General features: G+C 34.2%; 1 protein-coding gene across 3 annotated transcripts in view; it reads right to left on the reverse strand.

Moving 5' to 3' along the window:
* Nucleotides 1-608: 608 nt before the first annotated feature.
* FYB1 (FYN binding protein 1) overlaps nt 609-12,764 on the reverse strand; it is a 139,396-nt gene continuing 127,240 nt past the window's right edge. For all 3 annotated transcript variants that reach the window (XM_064480258.1, XM_011000633.3, XM_011000641.3), the window contains 3 exons: nt 4,957-4,990; nt 2,755-2,786; nt 609-1,983 (listed from right to left, as the gene is read on the reverse strand). In XM_064480258.1, coding sequence (XP_064336328.1) covers nt 1,961-1,983; nt 2,755-2,786; nt 4,957-4,990 — 89 coding nt within the window. In that variant the 3' untranslated portion in view covers nt 609-1,960. The remainder of the gene's footprint in view (nt 1,984-2,754; nt 2,787-4,956; nt 4,991-12,764) is intronic.

Here is a 12,764-nt window from a genome sequence, read left to right on the forward strand (position 1 = left end):
CAAAATTTCTTACATAAAACCGTAATAGAAATAATACTTAGTACATTAAAATGAATACTTCAGATATATCTTTTATATTAAGAGGGTTGTCTATTATATAAATCTTTCATAGGCATGTGTCTGTTTCATGTTGTATAAACCAAAACTCAAAAATATTCCCTTTATCTAATTTGGAATTTTAAAAACTGACATTGTATTAAGTTTATACTGTTCTCAATCAGAAAAAAAATTACTGGAAATATACTATCAGTGTATCATGCATATTTGTTACCAAATTTAATAAACAAAAAAAACTTTTGGATGATATAATTTTATCTAGCATCAAATTCATCACATGAGCATATACTGGCTCCCCCTATCAAAAAGTGGACATCAAAATATTTCATAATTGGTGGGGGTCTTTGAGATCAGTAGCTTCTAAACTTGGGGGTCTCAGACTCCCAGAATGTATACATTGAACAACAGTAGTTGATCTATTTTAAATTTCAAAGTACCTAATAGAAATCTCCCTTTACCCATATGAAGACTTTGAGTTCCATTATAATTACTTGAAATTTCCTCAGTTCAGCACAGCCACTCTTCAGACTCTCCAATGAAACTTTGCAATATTAAAACATGGATAATGCATTCATCATTATTTAATCGATGAGTTTTAAAAATAAGCAAAACTTCCAGAACACAGGGCTGGGGTAGAGGATTAGAGAAGTCTGAGGTAACTAAGAGTGAAAAAGTTGGGGAAAATGGACTTGGCCTAATCCTAATAGGCAGATGAGAAAACTGGGAGGATAAATAATCTACCCAATATCACATCATGGCTCATTAGTAGCAGAACCAGCGTTAGGATTAGCTCAGTATTTTGAAAGTGGTGAAAAAAATTTCCCAATATGCTATTTTCTTGGGTGTTAGGTTTTTGCATTTTTGTATCGTGGTGGTTAGTGTTCTTAGCATTTGGAACCCAAATGCTTCACATTTTGTTTTTAGGTTACTTTGGAAATGAGTCTGTACCAATAGCAAACACCCTAGCCCAAACACTAAGGTTTATTAATTTGTACTCCCTCTGCTGGCCAATTTTCCAGTTTGGTTAAAAAAAAATTTTTTTTTTTCCATAGAGGTAACTGAAAAAACAAAAAACTGAAAACCTTTAAAAGTCTTCATAGGAAAAAGAAGAAGCAGCTAGTTAATGTCAAAGTCCACTGTTCCATTCTTCATAATTTTAGGGTAGTCTTCATTCACAGCTACTTTAATTACAACAGTACTTTAAAGAGAATATAGAGTTATTAATTATAATTATTAATACTGTTAGCACATGAAACTGCAGAAAGAAGACATTTTAGACTCTTCAACAGTTTTAATCTTAGGTGTGCATACTAATTGCAAACATTCTTATCAAATAATTAAAACATATTAACAATGAACAAATACGGACAAATTTTACACAGAAGTTCTGCTACTACTATAATTTTTTAAAACATTTAACCCACCAGTAAGAGAGGAGACACCCATGCTTTTTTAAAGATGGATAATTTGAATACAGAATCTAAGATATGATCATAATTAGAAGCACAAACAATAGTTTTCCTTCTTATGGGAAGTTTAAAAATTGTCTCCCTTGTATTTCTTTATTGTTCTTGCTTATATTTATTTAGACAACAGTCATTTCTTCTCAAATGATATTTTTTTAGGAAGGGAGAGTTGTCTGTTGATGGTCTAAAAGACGTGCCTTCACAGTTGTACCCAAGGCAGAAATGGACACTTAATAATTCTCACATCTCATTGATGCACTCTTCCAAGATGTTATTAAACAGAGGTCATTTTCTAAAGGATAATCAGAATTTTGTAACAAATGGTAATGAGTAGTTTTGTGTACTCATTTTCTATGATACCCAGTAAAATATGCCAATTAAAACCCAGACTTCACATTGGCATCAAATGAACACAGCAGAATGAGCAGAGCTGCGAGCTAGTCATTGTCATAGATGCAACCTGAAAGAAAAAAAAATACAGATTTAAATACAGTTATACAAAACATACACCCTCTAAATGTTCCAAGGTTGGAAATATAGGTGATTCATACCCTCCTGGTTTAGGATTTTAAAAAGCAGAGCTGGCTCACTTTATGAAAAAGCAGTTAAACGGAAGGCCATACATTTATTTAAATTTCATTGCTCAGGGTAAAATTCCAACCAAGTTTCTAAACAGATCTACTCTCTATCAAAATAAGACACAGGATTATTTTACCTGACACTTAATTAAATGTACTTTTTGATAGTCATCCTGAATGAGTCTGAAAATATTAAATATCAGTAAGAATCATAAGTTTAAAAGAATGTAACACTATGCTTCAGGTGACATTAATTTTTTAGATCATAATTTAGAAATGTATGATGCTTAGATAATACTAGTAAGTAATACAGATTACAAAATAAGTACCTGCTTATTGGCCAAGTACAAACACTTTTGTGGATAAAAGCAATTCTTTTTTAAGATTCATGGTATAATGAAAAAATTCACCAAATATTTTCATTCTTTTGTTTTCAAAGAAAATAAATGAAAAATTTCCTTGATTTCCAGTCATGTATAAAAATAATTTTTTTTCATTATACCGCAGCATTTACCTTTCCTAACATTTTCAGGTGATTCAAATTCTGATCAGATTGGAAGGCTGTAATTAATTCAGCTAGTTGTTTCCAGTATTTGTAGGAACAGAAAATTCACCATTACTGTTCTCTGCAATGGATGCTGCATGAGACTTACCATCAGCAATATCATCATAAATCTCTCCATCACTGTAAATGTAGAAAATAATTTTTATTTTAATAAAAAATCTTAACACTAAAGCAATATTTAGATTAAAGATTTAATATGATGATTTTATGTGACACAAGGCATTTGAAGGTGAGAAATTACATATGCATTTAGAAGTGAGAAGAAATTTCATATTCATCTGCATCTCCTTTCATTGACTTAATCTAATCTTCTGCTCATTCTTAAAAAAAAGAAAACCAACACCCAATTTATTCCATATTGTAGACACACAGAATAATGACAACATTCCCCAAGAACACAGACCATACCTTACCCATCTTTAGATTAAATCATGAGCCTAGCACACAGCTGTGTTTGGTACAAAGTGTTTGCTGAACTGAGCAAACTGAAAAATCATGGCACAGTACTCCACTGGGGGCTCTAATCCAAAAAATACAATGAATTCTTTATATTCTTTATATATATTCTTTGTATCAGATTTATACTACTTTCATCTGAACTTCAAACGTTGAATGAAATACAATATTTAACATTGGAAATGGGTGTATCCTTTTTGCAATGTTTCTAATTATAATTTGTAAATGTTAATTATAATATACTTAAATATTGATTAAGTAGTAGCCAGGATGTGGTTAGTATGATAATTCTTATCTTATATAATTATTAAAATGTTAATGGCAGTATTTATGGTTATAGGTAGCATTCATAATAAAAGTTCTGGTGACTTTCACACATTTTAGGTTTTATCTGGTCCTGAATCTTTGGGAAATACTCTATTCCACACACATACTGAGTCCCTCCTATGTTCCATTAGATATAAATATAAGTAAGACACAAGTTTTGATTTCAAGAAGCTTATAATCTAATAGAAGAAAGAATGATACACAATAATAAAAATATAAAGTATTATAAATGTTAATACAGCTTTGAAAAGTAGGATATGATCTCAAAGTTCAGAAATGTAAGGTGACTGTCACTTAGACCAGACCCACTCTTGGTTCTTGTACCACCTTTGTGCATTTATCACGGAAGCAGCAGCAGGCCTTTCAAATTGCTGCCAGCTATGGAGATGCTGTGAGTTCCCTATGTCTTCTGTTCAGATCCTTTCTCTGAGATTGAGGGAGGATTTGACTAATGGAAATATGACACAAATGCAAAGAGGATAGATTTTTCTATCATTCATTCAATAAACATTTATTAAGTATTTCAATAGGTGGTGAAGCAATAATTACTTAGTACATTTTCTAAATTCTTTCTTAATCATCCTGTAATAATCACTGATGAAGAGGTCCCGTTATTTGTCACACATTCTTTCCTTGAAATTTCTATCTTTCACGGGATAAAACCTATTGAAAAGTCTCATGCCTACCATTGTGATTACTGCTCTGGTTGTCTTTCTTTTAACTCTTTATTAGTTTGCTGACAGAGCACTAAACTTTGATTTGCCTCCTTCTGATTGGTGTCAGATTGTTTATGGATACAGTTTGTAAATCCTCCTTGATTTTTTAAAGTTATGTACAGAATTCTGTAAATCTTTGTATTGACATATGCCCTACTCTGATAATGAGTTCATTTCTTGTACTGGTTTACTTGAACAGAATCTTATATTTGGGGGGACTCTAGTAGCACTAGTACCAGACTGTGACAACATCCTATTCATAAGAATAGAAGAATCATTGACCACTGTCTTTTTGCTGGCATGCTTCTAAAAAAGGCAACTTAATACTCTACTGTGCCTGGTGTGGGTAAAGAAAAGCTCTCAATCAGGGGCCCAACCATGAACACTCAACAGGTGATATTTATACCTACTGTGCAGACACTAGTGGTCCCTGATTAATTCATTTCAACCAACTGCATTGATACCAAGTGACATCAAAGTGTTAATGAAAGTGTTAATGGTTTTGACTTGTCTGTCTCCTATGTTTGCAATGTCTGTCTCAATGAAGATATTAAACTGTGAGCTGTATAATCATGAATGAGAATTGTTTCTCTTCTATATTTGAAAGAGCGACACTTTATGAAAACTTTAACTTCATTATGGCTACTACTATATTGACATTAGTATAGAATATTGTTTTAAAATTTCTTCATGATAGTTTAGTATGTTATTTAAGTGATATTAGGAATCTTTTTTAAATAAAAGCATATAATTCTTTTTGTAAGTATAGTAGTAGAAGAAAATGGACTTACTTGTCCACCAAGTAACTCCGAAGGACATAACCATCTAAGAAAGAAAAAGAAAATAAATTTTTATCAACAGTACAATCTGGAAAAATCTCTACTATTTCTTTTAAGAATTTGACATAGAATTTAGCAATTAAAAATATAATGTATTGAATCATTGTCTCTATCTCCAAATATGACTCATTTTTCTTACTTGAGCCCACTTTTCTCTCCCTTTCTTTTCCTATTCTAACTTTTCTCTCTTACATGCCTCTTTCCTTCCATTTACAATCTTTTCTCCTTTCCCCCTTAAATTAAAGAATAATATTTTCTTTTTGAAGCCACTGCAGGTTGGAACACAAGCACCTTTCAAATTTTAGTTTATTTCTTCAAGGTGACATGACCCAGTTGTAGGAAGAATTTATGAAGCATAATTTCTCCAATTACAAAAGTAGTCCATAGGTAGGGATTTTAAATACCACCAGTTCTAAGACTTAACTTTTCAAACTTTATTATACTGAGCAGAGTCAGAACTGTGTTCAACTACCCTTTCAGATCCGCAATCTAGTGGTTACTTAGGGGGGTGTGCTTTCCAAACGGTCTCAGAATAGCTCTCTTACAATCAGCGTGGAAGGTCTTCCACTGCTGCTTCTGCCAGAGTGGCAACCTTCGCGTTTTCATCTTTCATGGAACAAATCATTATTAGAAGAACACACAATAGGGATTCTAGTAATTCCTCTGTTAGGTAGAAAAATAGACCATATTTTACAAAAGAAAGCAAAGATTACTTTGATCACTTTACATTTGCCCATATTGTGCAAAATACTCCTTAGAAAAAAACATGGACTATTTTTCTTAAGAAAATGTCTGCTGACACCTAATTAATATTACTAACTTTGGAATTCTTAATTTTGTGTTAGTGCCTAACCATTATTATTGTATGCTGGAGATTAGTACTGTTTATAGCCTTGTCAATACAGGTTCTGAATAATTTCTTTCACTGACTCAATTGATTGGTTTTGGTCCACTTCAGATCTAGTTTTGGTTTCTAAACCAGAGTAAATGCCTAAAAAAATCAGAAATCAGCAAGCTCGTAAGCAAAGATTAATACAAACGATAATAAACTTACTTAAACATATTAATGTCATATTGCCACTGATTTAACACGCAAATTTTTTACAAGTTAGAATCATAAAACTGAAATTGTAGATTAATTTAAGGAAATGAACTTTCCCTTAGAATATTCCAGGGTAGAGGGGTGGGTATAGCTCAGTGGTAGAGTTTGATCATGAGGTCCTGGGTTCAATCCCCAGCACCTCCATTTAAACGAAAGCAAGAAAGAGAAAGAGAAAGAATAAAAGAATATTCCAAGGTAAAAAAACCTCCAAAATATTTTATCAAGAAATTTACCACTTTTTAGTGAAAACTGCTTATAAGAATCATATTTGGAAAAGAAAGAATCAAAGTTATCTTTGAACTCCTGTAGTATGCAAGTAATGAGGCATGTGTCACAATGACAAATGCACAATAAAGTAATATTTTTCTCAGTATATGAAAAATTAGATTATGCTGTATCTTCCTTTTTATTTTGATTAAGGCAAAAGTGGCAAACATTATTCACATAAGGTCGTCTAAACTTGATACCTATGATTCTTGGGTAGGATCCTTTGATATCACAGTTCTTTCTTTCATTTCATAGTAACAGACTTTTAACAAATTAAGGTGGACATCATACTTTAACATAATTTTTAAAGGGGGATAAGCTCATCTCCAAACAACTCAGTTCAGCATGTGTCTCCCAAAAGAGGAAACCTGTGCAAATAACAGACTTCGAGAACAAATTGTGGATTTTGTTTCAGGGTTCCGATAACTGAAATCTGTCTTTACCTGTATTTATGTTTGGGGCTAAAATAAAAGGTGAACAGGTCTCCACAGACTGTAATGGTCACAAATGTTTTTTTTCGTTAGTTAAAATTGGTGGTTCTGTTTTGGTTTTGAATTTTCTCTTAAAACAAATTGGAAAATAATACAATACTAAGTGTTCCCATGATATTCATGTTTAAGTTAGTGATTTAAAAATAACGACCAAAACCTTTAACAATGAGGTCAATCTCAATGTGAGTTGTTTGGACTCTGTAAAATACCTGAATTAAAATTAGGAGATAGATAATTAGAGAAATGTATAAGAAATTAGAAAATATTGCCAGAGACTGGAATTAGTCTGGCATCAAGCATATTTCTGTTGTTGTTTTTTAATATTTGGATGATTAAGAGAAATAAAATCCAAAACAGAATATAATCATTTTTGGAAATTAAAGATTTTTATTTTCCTATATTTTTTGATAATCTATTTTTTAAAACTCAATTATGCTAAAATTCTGTAGACCTGGACAAGACACTATCTGTAGTTAAGCATAAGACAGTCCTTTCCATGACCAAAGTTAGTAAGTCATGATAAACAGCTTAATTACCCTCCTTCACAAAATTACTTACAAAAAACAATTTCCTTGGATTCTCAAACCCCTATTACATTTCCTCCTACATCTTGTTTGTTCAAGAGTTCTAAGAAACAGCTTTTTCTGTTACTGAATGCTCCAATGTTGCTGCTGCTGTTGTGTGTGTGAGACAAATAAACATCAGTGACTGTGAATATGATTTAAGAACAAATGTATCACGGAATTGGAGTGTGGGACGGGACGGTGCTGCTCTGTTTTAGTTCCCCGAAATGATGTGATAATTTGGGGCTCATTAGTTATAAAATCACTATTACACAGAATTTTTACAGGGCTAATGACTTTTAATATAGCATAGGTTTTGCTGTCTAGTACCTTTAGAAATCTCTGCTGAAACCTCATTCTATTAAAATCATGATTCATGACTGCCAAAACAAGTGACTTACCATGAATTTTTATATAATCTCCCCATTATAGTTCCTAGAAACAAATTTGTTTTTTTTGCAGTGGAAAAATGCTCTCTTTCCAGGTACATCCATCATAGGGAATGTGAATGAAAAGACAAATGAAATAAACAAAAAACCTTATCAGAGTTCTGTAACACGTAGAGTGGCTGCTGTGTGTAGTTAGCCCTGTAACGCTGTGAGCACTGGCACATCAGGGATTCTCACACACAGTATGAAACTATTATTTGGAAACCTCACATTCATACAGCAGAACACAGTGGTTGGAACAAATGTTTTGAAATATGTGGTGGGACAGAGCTAGTCAAGAAAGTAACACCCACCCCCCGATATGTACCAGTTAATTTCTTCCCAAAATGTTTACTTGCTACAGTGCAGATGTGTCCTAGGACTAATGACTCACCTTTCAGAAGGATGTGGTGAATATAAAATTACCAAGGATATACAAAACAAGCTTTGGAGAAATGAAAAATATCTTCATTCTAATGTTTTCAAATTTTTTACTTAATAAAAATGACAACTTTGATTATTTCCCTATTATTTTATTTGTTGTGAGCAAGTCCAGAAATAAGGTTAGATTTACTCAATTTGGCCTCATGTAGTTTAAAAACAATAAAATCATACTACATAGATTTACCCAGGCAAATGGAACAATGTCCAACTTCAGGGGGGAAATGCTCAAAATATAATAGAAATTAAAAACAAAATGCAGTTTATAATACTAAATATAAATTATCCTCATTTAGAAAATGTTCTCTTTCCCCCTCTCTTCTTTCTCTATCTCCCTACTTATTTTTTAGGGCTTCAAATCAGTGACTTAGAAAATTTCTGAATAAAAAATTTTCCTTCAGTGAGCATATGCTGTTTTAAAATGGAAAAAAAATTACCTAAACAAAGAAATGATCAGTTGGATTAGGGAACATCTAAAGCACCTTTAAAATTCCCCTGTCTTTGATGCCCAGAGTAAATGGAGAACATTTTGACCACAAATAACTCAGCTCATGTCTCATTTCACACTTTTTTGTAGAAAAATTTTCTCCAGTGTCAGGAGGTGGGAAAACTCACAGCTTGTGAGACGTTGATACGCACAAACATTGGCGAGAAATTCTGAACAGTTGGGAAAGTGCCAGAGATATATATTTAAGAACGCAACACCTCTACAATGTGCTCTTCTACAAGTCTGTGGCTGAGATTTGATCAAATGTGATAATGCCTGTAAAAATGGCTTCTACTCTACTCCTCAGTGGGAAGGGGTTATTGTTAATGGTTTGGCCTCTGATTTCTATCATTACAAATTTAGGTTTAAGTAATTATGGTTTTCTTTTCTTTGCTGGATTAAAGAACAGAAAGTAAGGACAATCTTCAGGTCACCATGGTGTTGGACTGCAGAAGCCATTGCTGCAAATTAGATGTAGAAATAAGGAACTGAAAGATTTAGAGGCTCCCAAATGATACACAACAACTGAACCACATTACTAAGGCTAAGACAGAGGACTTCTGTCTTCTAATAAGACTTCTAAACTATTCAACAGACTTCTTCCTGTGAATGTCAATATGTCAGATTTTCATCTGGTTATCCAAATGCAATCTCCGAATTGTACACTCAATTCAGAAAGCCCCAAACTAGGTGCCAGGAGGCGAAGAATGTGTTGGCAATACAATGTTGAGAACATTTCACTGAAGCTACTCTTAAGTTCAGAGTCTAGTAAAAGTAATAGATTGCTAAGAGAATAAGGACAATTATAGCAATAAAAGTAGAAGCCTGGTGGCGCAAGGGAGAGATTATGCTGGGGTTCCTGGAGAGGAGGGAGTGAGTGTTCTTCCAATTTTAGATGACAACTGGATTGTTTTTAATAGATAATTTATGGGTGTTCCAAGTAGAATAAAATATCAAAGTAGGATGAAACAGCATAATGTACTCAGGGAATGACAAGTAAGCAGTTTGTATTTCTGGAGTATCAGTTGCAGATGGGAAATAGTTGCTGAGGGTCCGGCTAGACCAGGAAGGGTTTTATGCACTAACCCTAAAGACTTTGTATTTTAAAAGATAATATTTGGGTAACAGTGTGATGAGTGGATTGGCTGAGAGTAAGGGTAAGGTAGACATCTCATTAGAAAGGCTGTTGCAATAACCCAGGTGACGGAGGGTTAAATCCATATGACAACCATCCCAAATCCTATAAAGATATTTGAGGAATGGACCAGAAATTAAGAAAATGAAGAATGTCAGGGATCCAGTTCAAGGAAAGAATAAGCAACAGTTTTAGAAAAATGAAGAAAAGCCAGAGATTTGGAAAAATAAAAGTGAAAATAAGCAGATATGATAATTAAATGGTGAAATAATGCAATCACAGATGCTTCCCGGTGTCCCTCCCACCTACCTTCACCCTTATCACTTCAGTGCTTTGTGTCAACTTTCAGCTGACATCATTTACATTTTTCATTTACTGATGGCTTGTCTCTGGCTTCCAGAACTCCCTTTATCAGCTTGCTTAAGTATCCCGAATGACTCGCCACCTGCCTAGGAGTAGGCTTCAATTCCTGATGGACAGGAGGTGATGTATAAACACCCCAATTCGTTTCCCATTGGATGCCACTCCGAGTTCCCAGCTAATTAAGCTCCAACTACCCAAGTGGTAACTTTTTTGCTAACAAGGCTTTATCAGCTGCCTTCTCTTCCCAGGCTACTTCTACACTTGCCTTCAGGCATTTCCCAGAATCACCTCCCAAATGGGGAAACCAAACTAAAACAAAGTCCAGCCCAAAGAAAGTCTTTAAATAAAAAACAAGTACATAAGTGCTACCAATATAGTCATCTGGTCTCCATTCTATTTGCGATGGACCCCTAAGAACTGAATTAGTTTCCAGTGAACTTGGGAATTGTAAAATGCATTGGTCTTGCACCAAAAAAAAAAAAATAAATAAAAAGATAAAAGATAAATGTTACATGGAACCCTTGATTTTATCTACCAGAAATTGATGTAATGTTCTCAGCTCATTTTTAACAGATGATAAATTCTAAGAGGACAGGAGCCCTCCAGTATTCAGACAGTATTTAGAATTACCGATGTCCAAATAGAAAATGAGAGCAGATTACAAAATCATCCCTGAATGGCTATTGCTTTTCCTCATTCTTAAGGTGTACCGGTTCCTAGATAGGAGCCTCCTCCGAATTTCTGTTTCTGATGCTGTATCTCTCCCTGCTCATCTGGACCTGCACACGTTTATTGTTAAGTCATTTACATTCTGTTACTTGGTTCATGTTCCACGGACCAGCAGCAACAATTACCCAAGAGCTTGGGAAAATGCAGAATGTCACATCCCACCTCAGACCTACTAAATTAGAATCTGCATTTTTAACAAGATCCCCACGTGAAGTGCATGTACTTTGAAGCTCAGGAGTATGGCTCTAGATAGGGTTTGTTGCTAAGGACAGGAGTCTCAGGACAGCAGGGCAAGATATGTCTGAAGCTTGTCCTCTGGAGAAAGGTCCACATGACAAGTACTAGGACAATGCTCTGTTGTGAAAAATGTGAAATAATTTGGAAAGTAGAGGAAAGAAAACATACCATTTAGTCCCATCACCCTACTCAGCATTTATTTATTTATTTATCACTCTGATCAGCATAATTAGCATTTTAGGTTCGTTTCTTTTATTTTTACATGACTGTAAATCCTATACTACATTAAGCAGGCTTCTTATTTCTTTTACTACTGTATCATGAGAATTTCCTCATGTTATTATCATAATCATCCTATAAAATATTCAATTTGGTATATTCGTCATGACTTATTTCATAGTTTAAAAATTTTTGAACTTTTAAAATATTTTGATGACATTTAAAAGCATGTAGTTTTTCTGCATTTAAGACTAGTCCTTGGGGTACATCTTCACAAATTCTGGTCTGAATGGGGGTTTTCTTTGTCTCCAGGAGCTCTGTCTACGAATTCTCTCCAGTGAGCTTCAAGTCTTAATACTACATACCCCTGCCTTTTATCCTTTGTAACCCACATTCAATTTTTTCCTTTTAAAAGCTGACCACACCTCTTCCATAAAAACTTCAGATCCATTTTCCCCACCCTTGAGTCACTGTGTTTTATTCTTAAAAACTCCATTTTGGTTCCTGTCCCTGAGTCACCTTCCTGTCATTAAAACTGGACTCAGAGGTTGCATTTTCTGTGCAGACTTACCGAGCCGATATGGGCCAGCCCAATTTTAAATACAGGACAAGTTAATATTGAATTACTCTTCCCTGGACTTTAAATGAAATAAGTTTCCTTTTAAAACTGCACAAAAGCATTCCCATCTGTCAGCTTTAACAGCTGATAAAGTCAGAGAGGATAGGACTCTTTTGTATTTATGGGGAATAGTAGGTCACATTAACTGTGTCCAAGAAGGAAATGAAAACAAGTGAATTTGCAAGGTAGGAAAACTGGAAAGTTTAGGTATGACATACTAGATATAATTTCAAAATCAGAGCAAGAACCACTCACTACTTTAGTACAATGATTCTCACATCAGTGTACATAAGAGCAAACAAACTGGGGAAGAAGTTATGATCACAGACTGCTTCTGATCCCCAGAGCTTATGACTCAGCAAGTCAAGGGTGGGTTCACGGTACTGCAACTTTAATACATGCACAAGGGTTTTCTGATGCTGGGGAGGAGGGGCGGGCTGTGGGGCCGCATTTCCAGAAGCACTAGCTTGGCATTACCTTGGCATCTCAGTGCCAAATATAGCAGGTGGAAAATGAAAAATAAAATAAAATAAAATACACTGATTCCAGCACAGCAAGATCTCCCATTTCTTAATGTTCTCTACAATTCACAAAGCATGGAGCAAAAAGAGTTAATAAACACAGGGGTAATCACTAAAACTTGTTTGGCTGTTAAATTCTGGAGTGTCACATCTGTGAA

Source organism: Camelus dromedarius, chromosome 3 (genome assembly GCF_036321535.1).
Source record: "Camelus dromedarius isolate mCamDro1 chromosome 3, mCamDro1.pat, whole genome shotgun sequence".
Lineage (NCBI taxonomy): Eukaryota > Metazoa > Chordata > Mammalia > Artiodactyla > Camelidae > Camelus > Camelus dromedarius.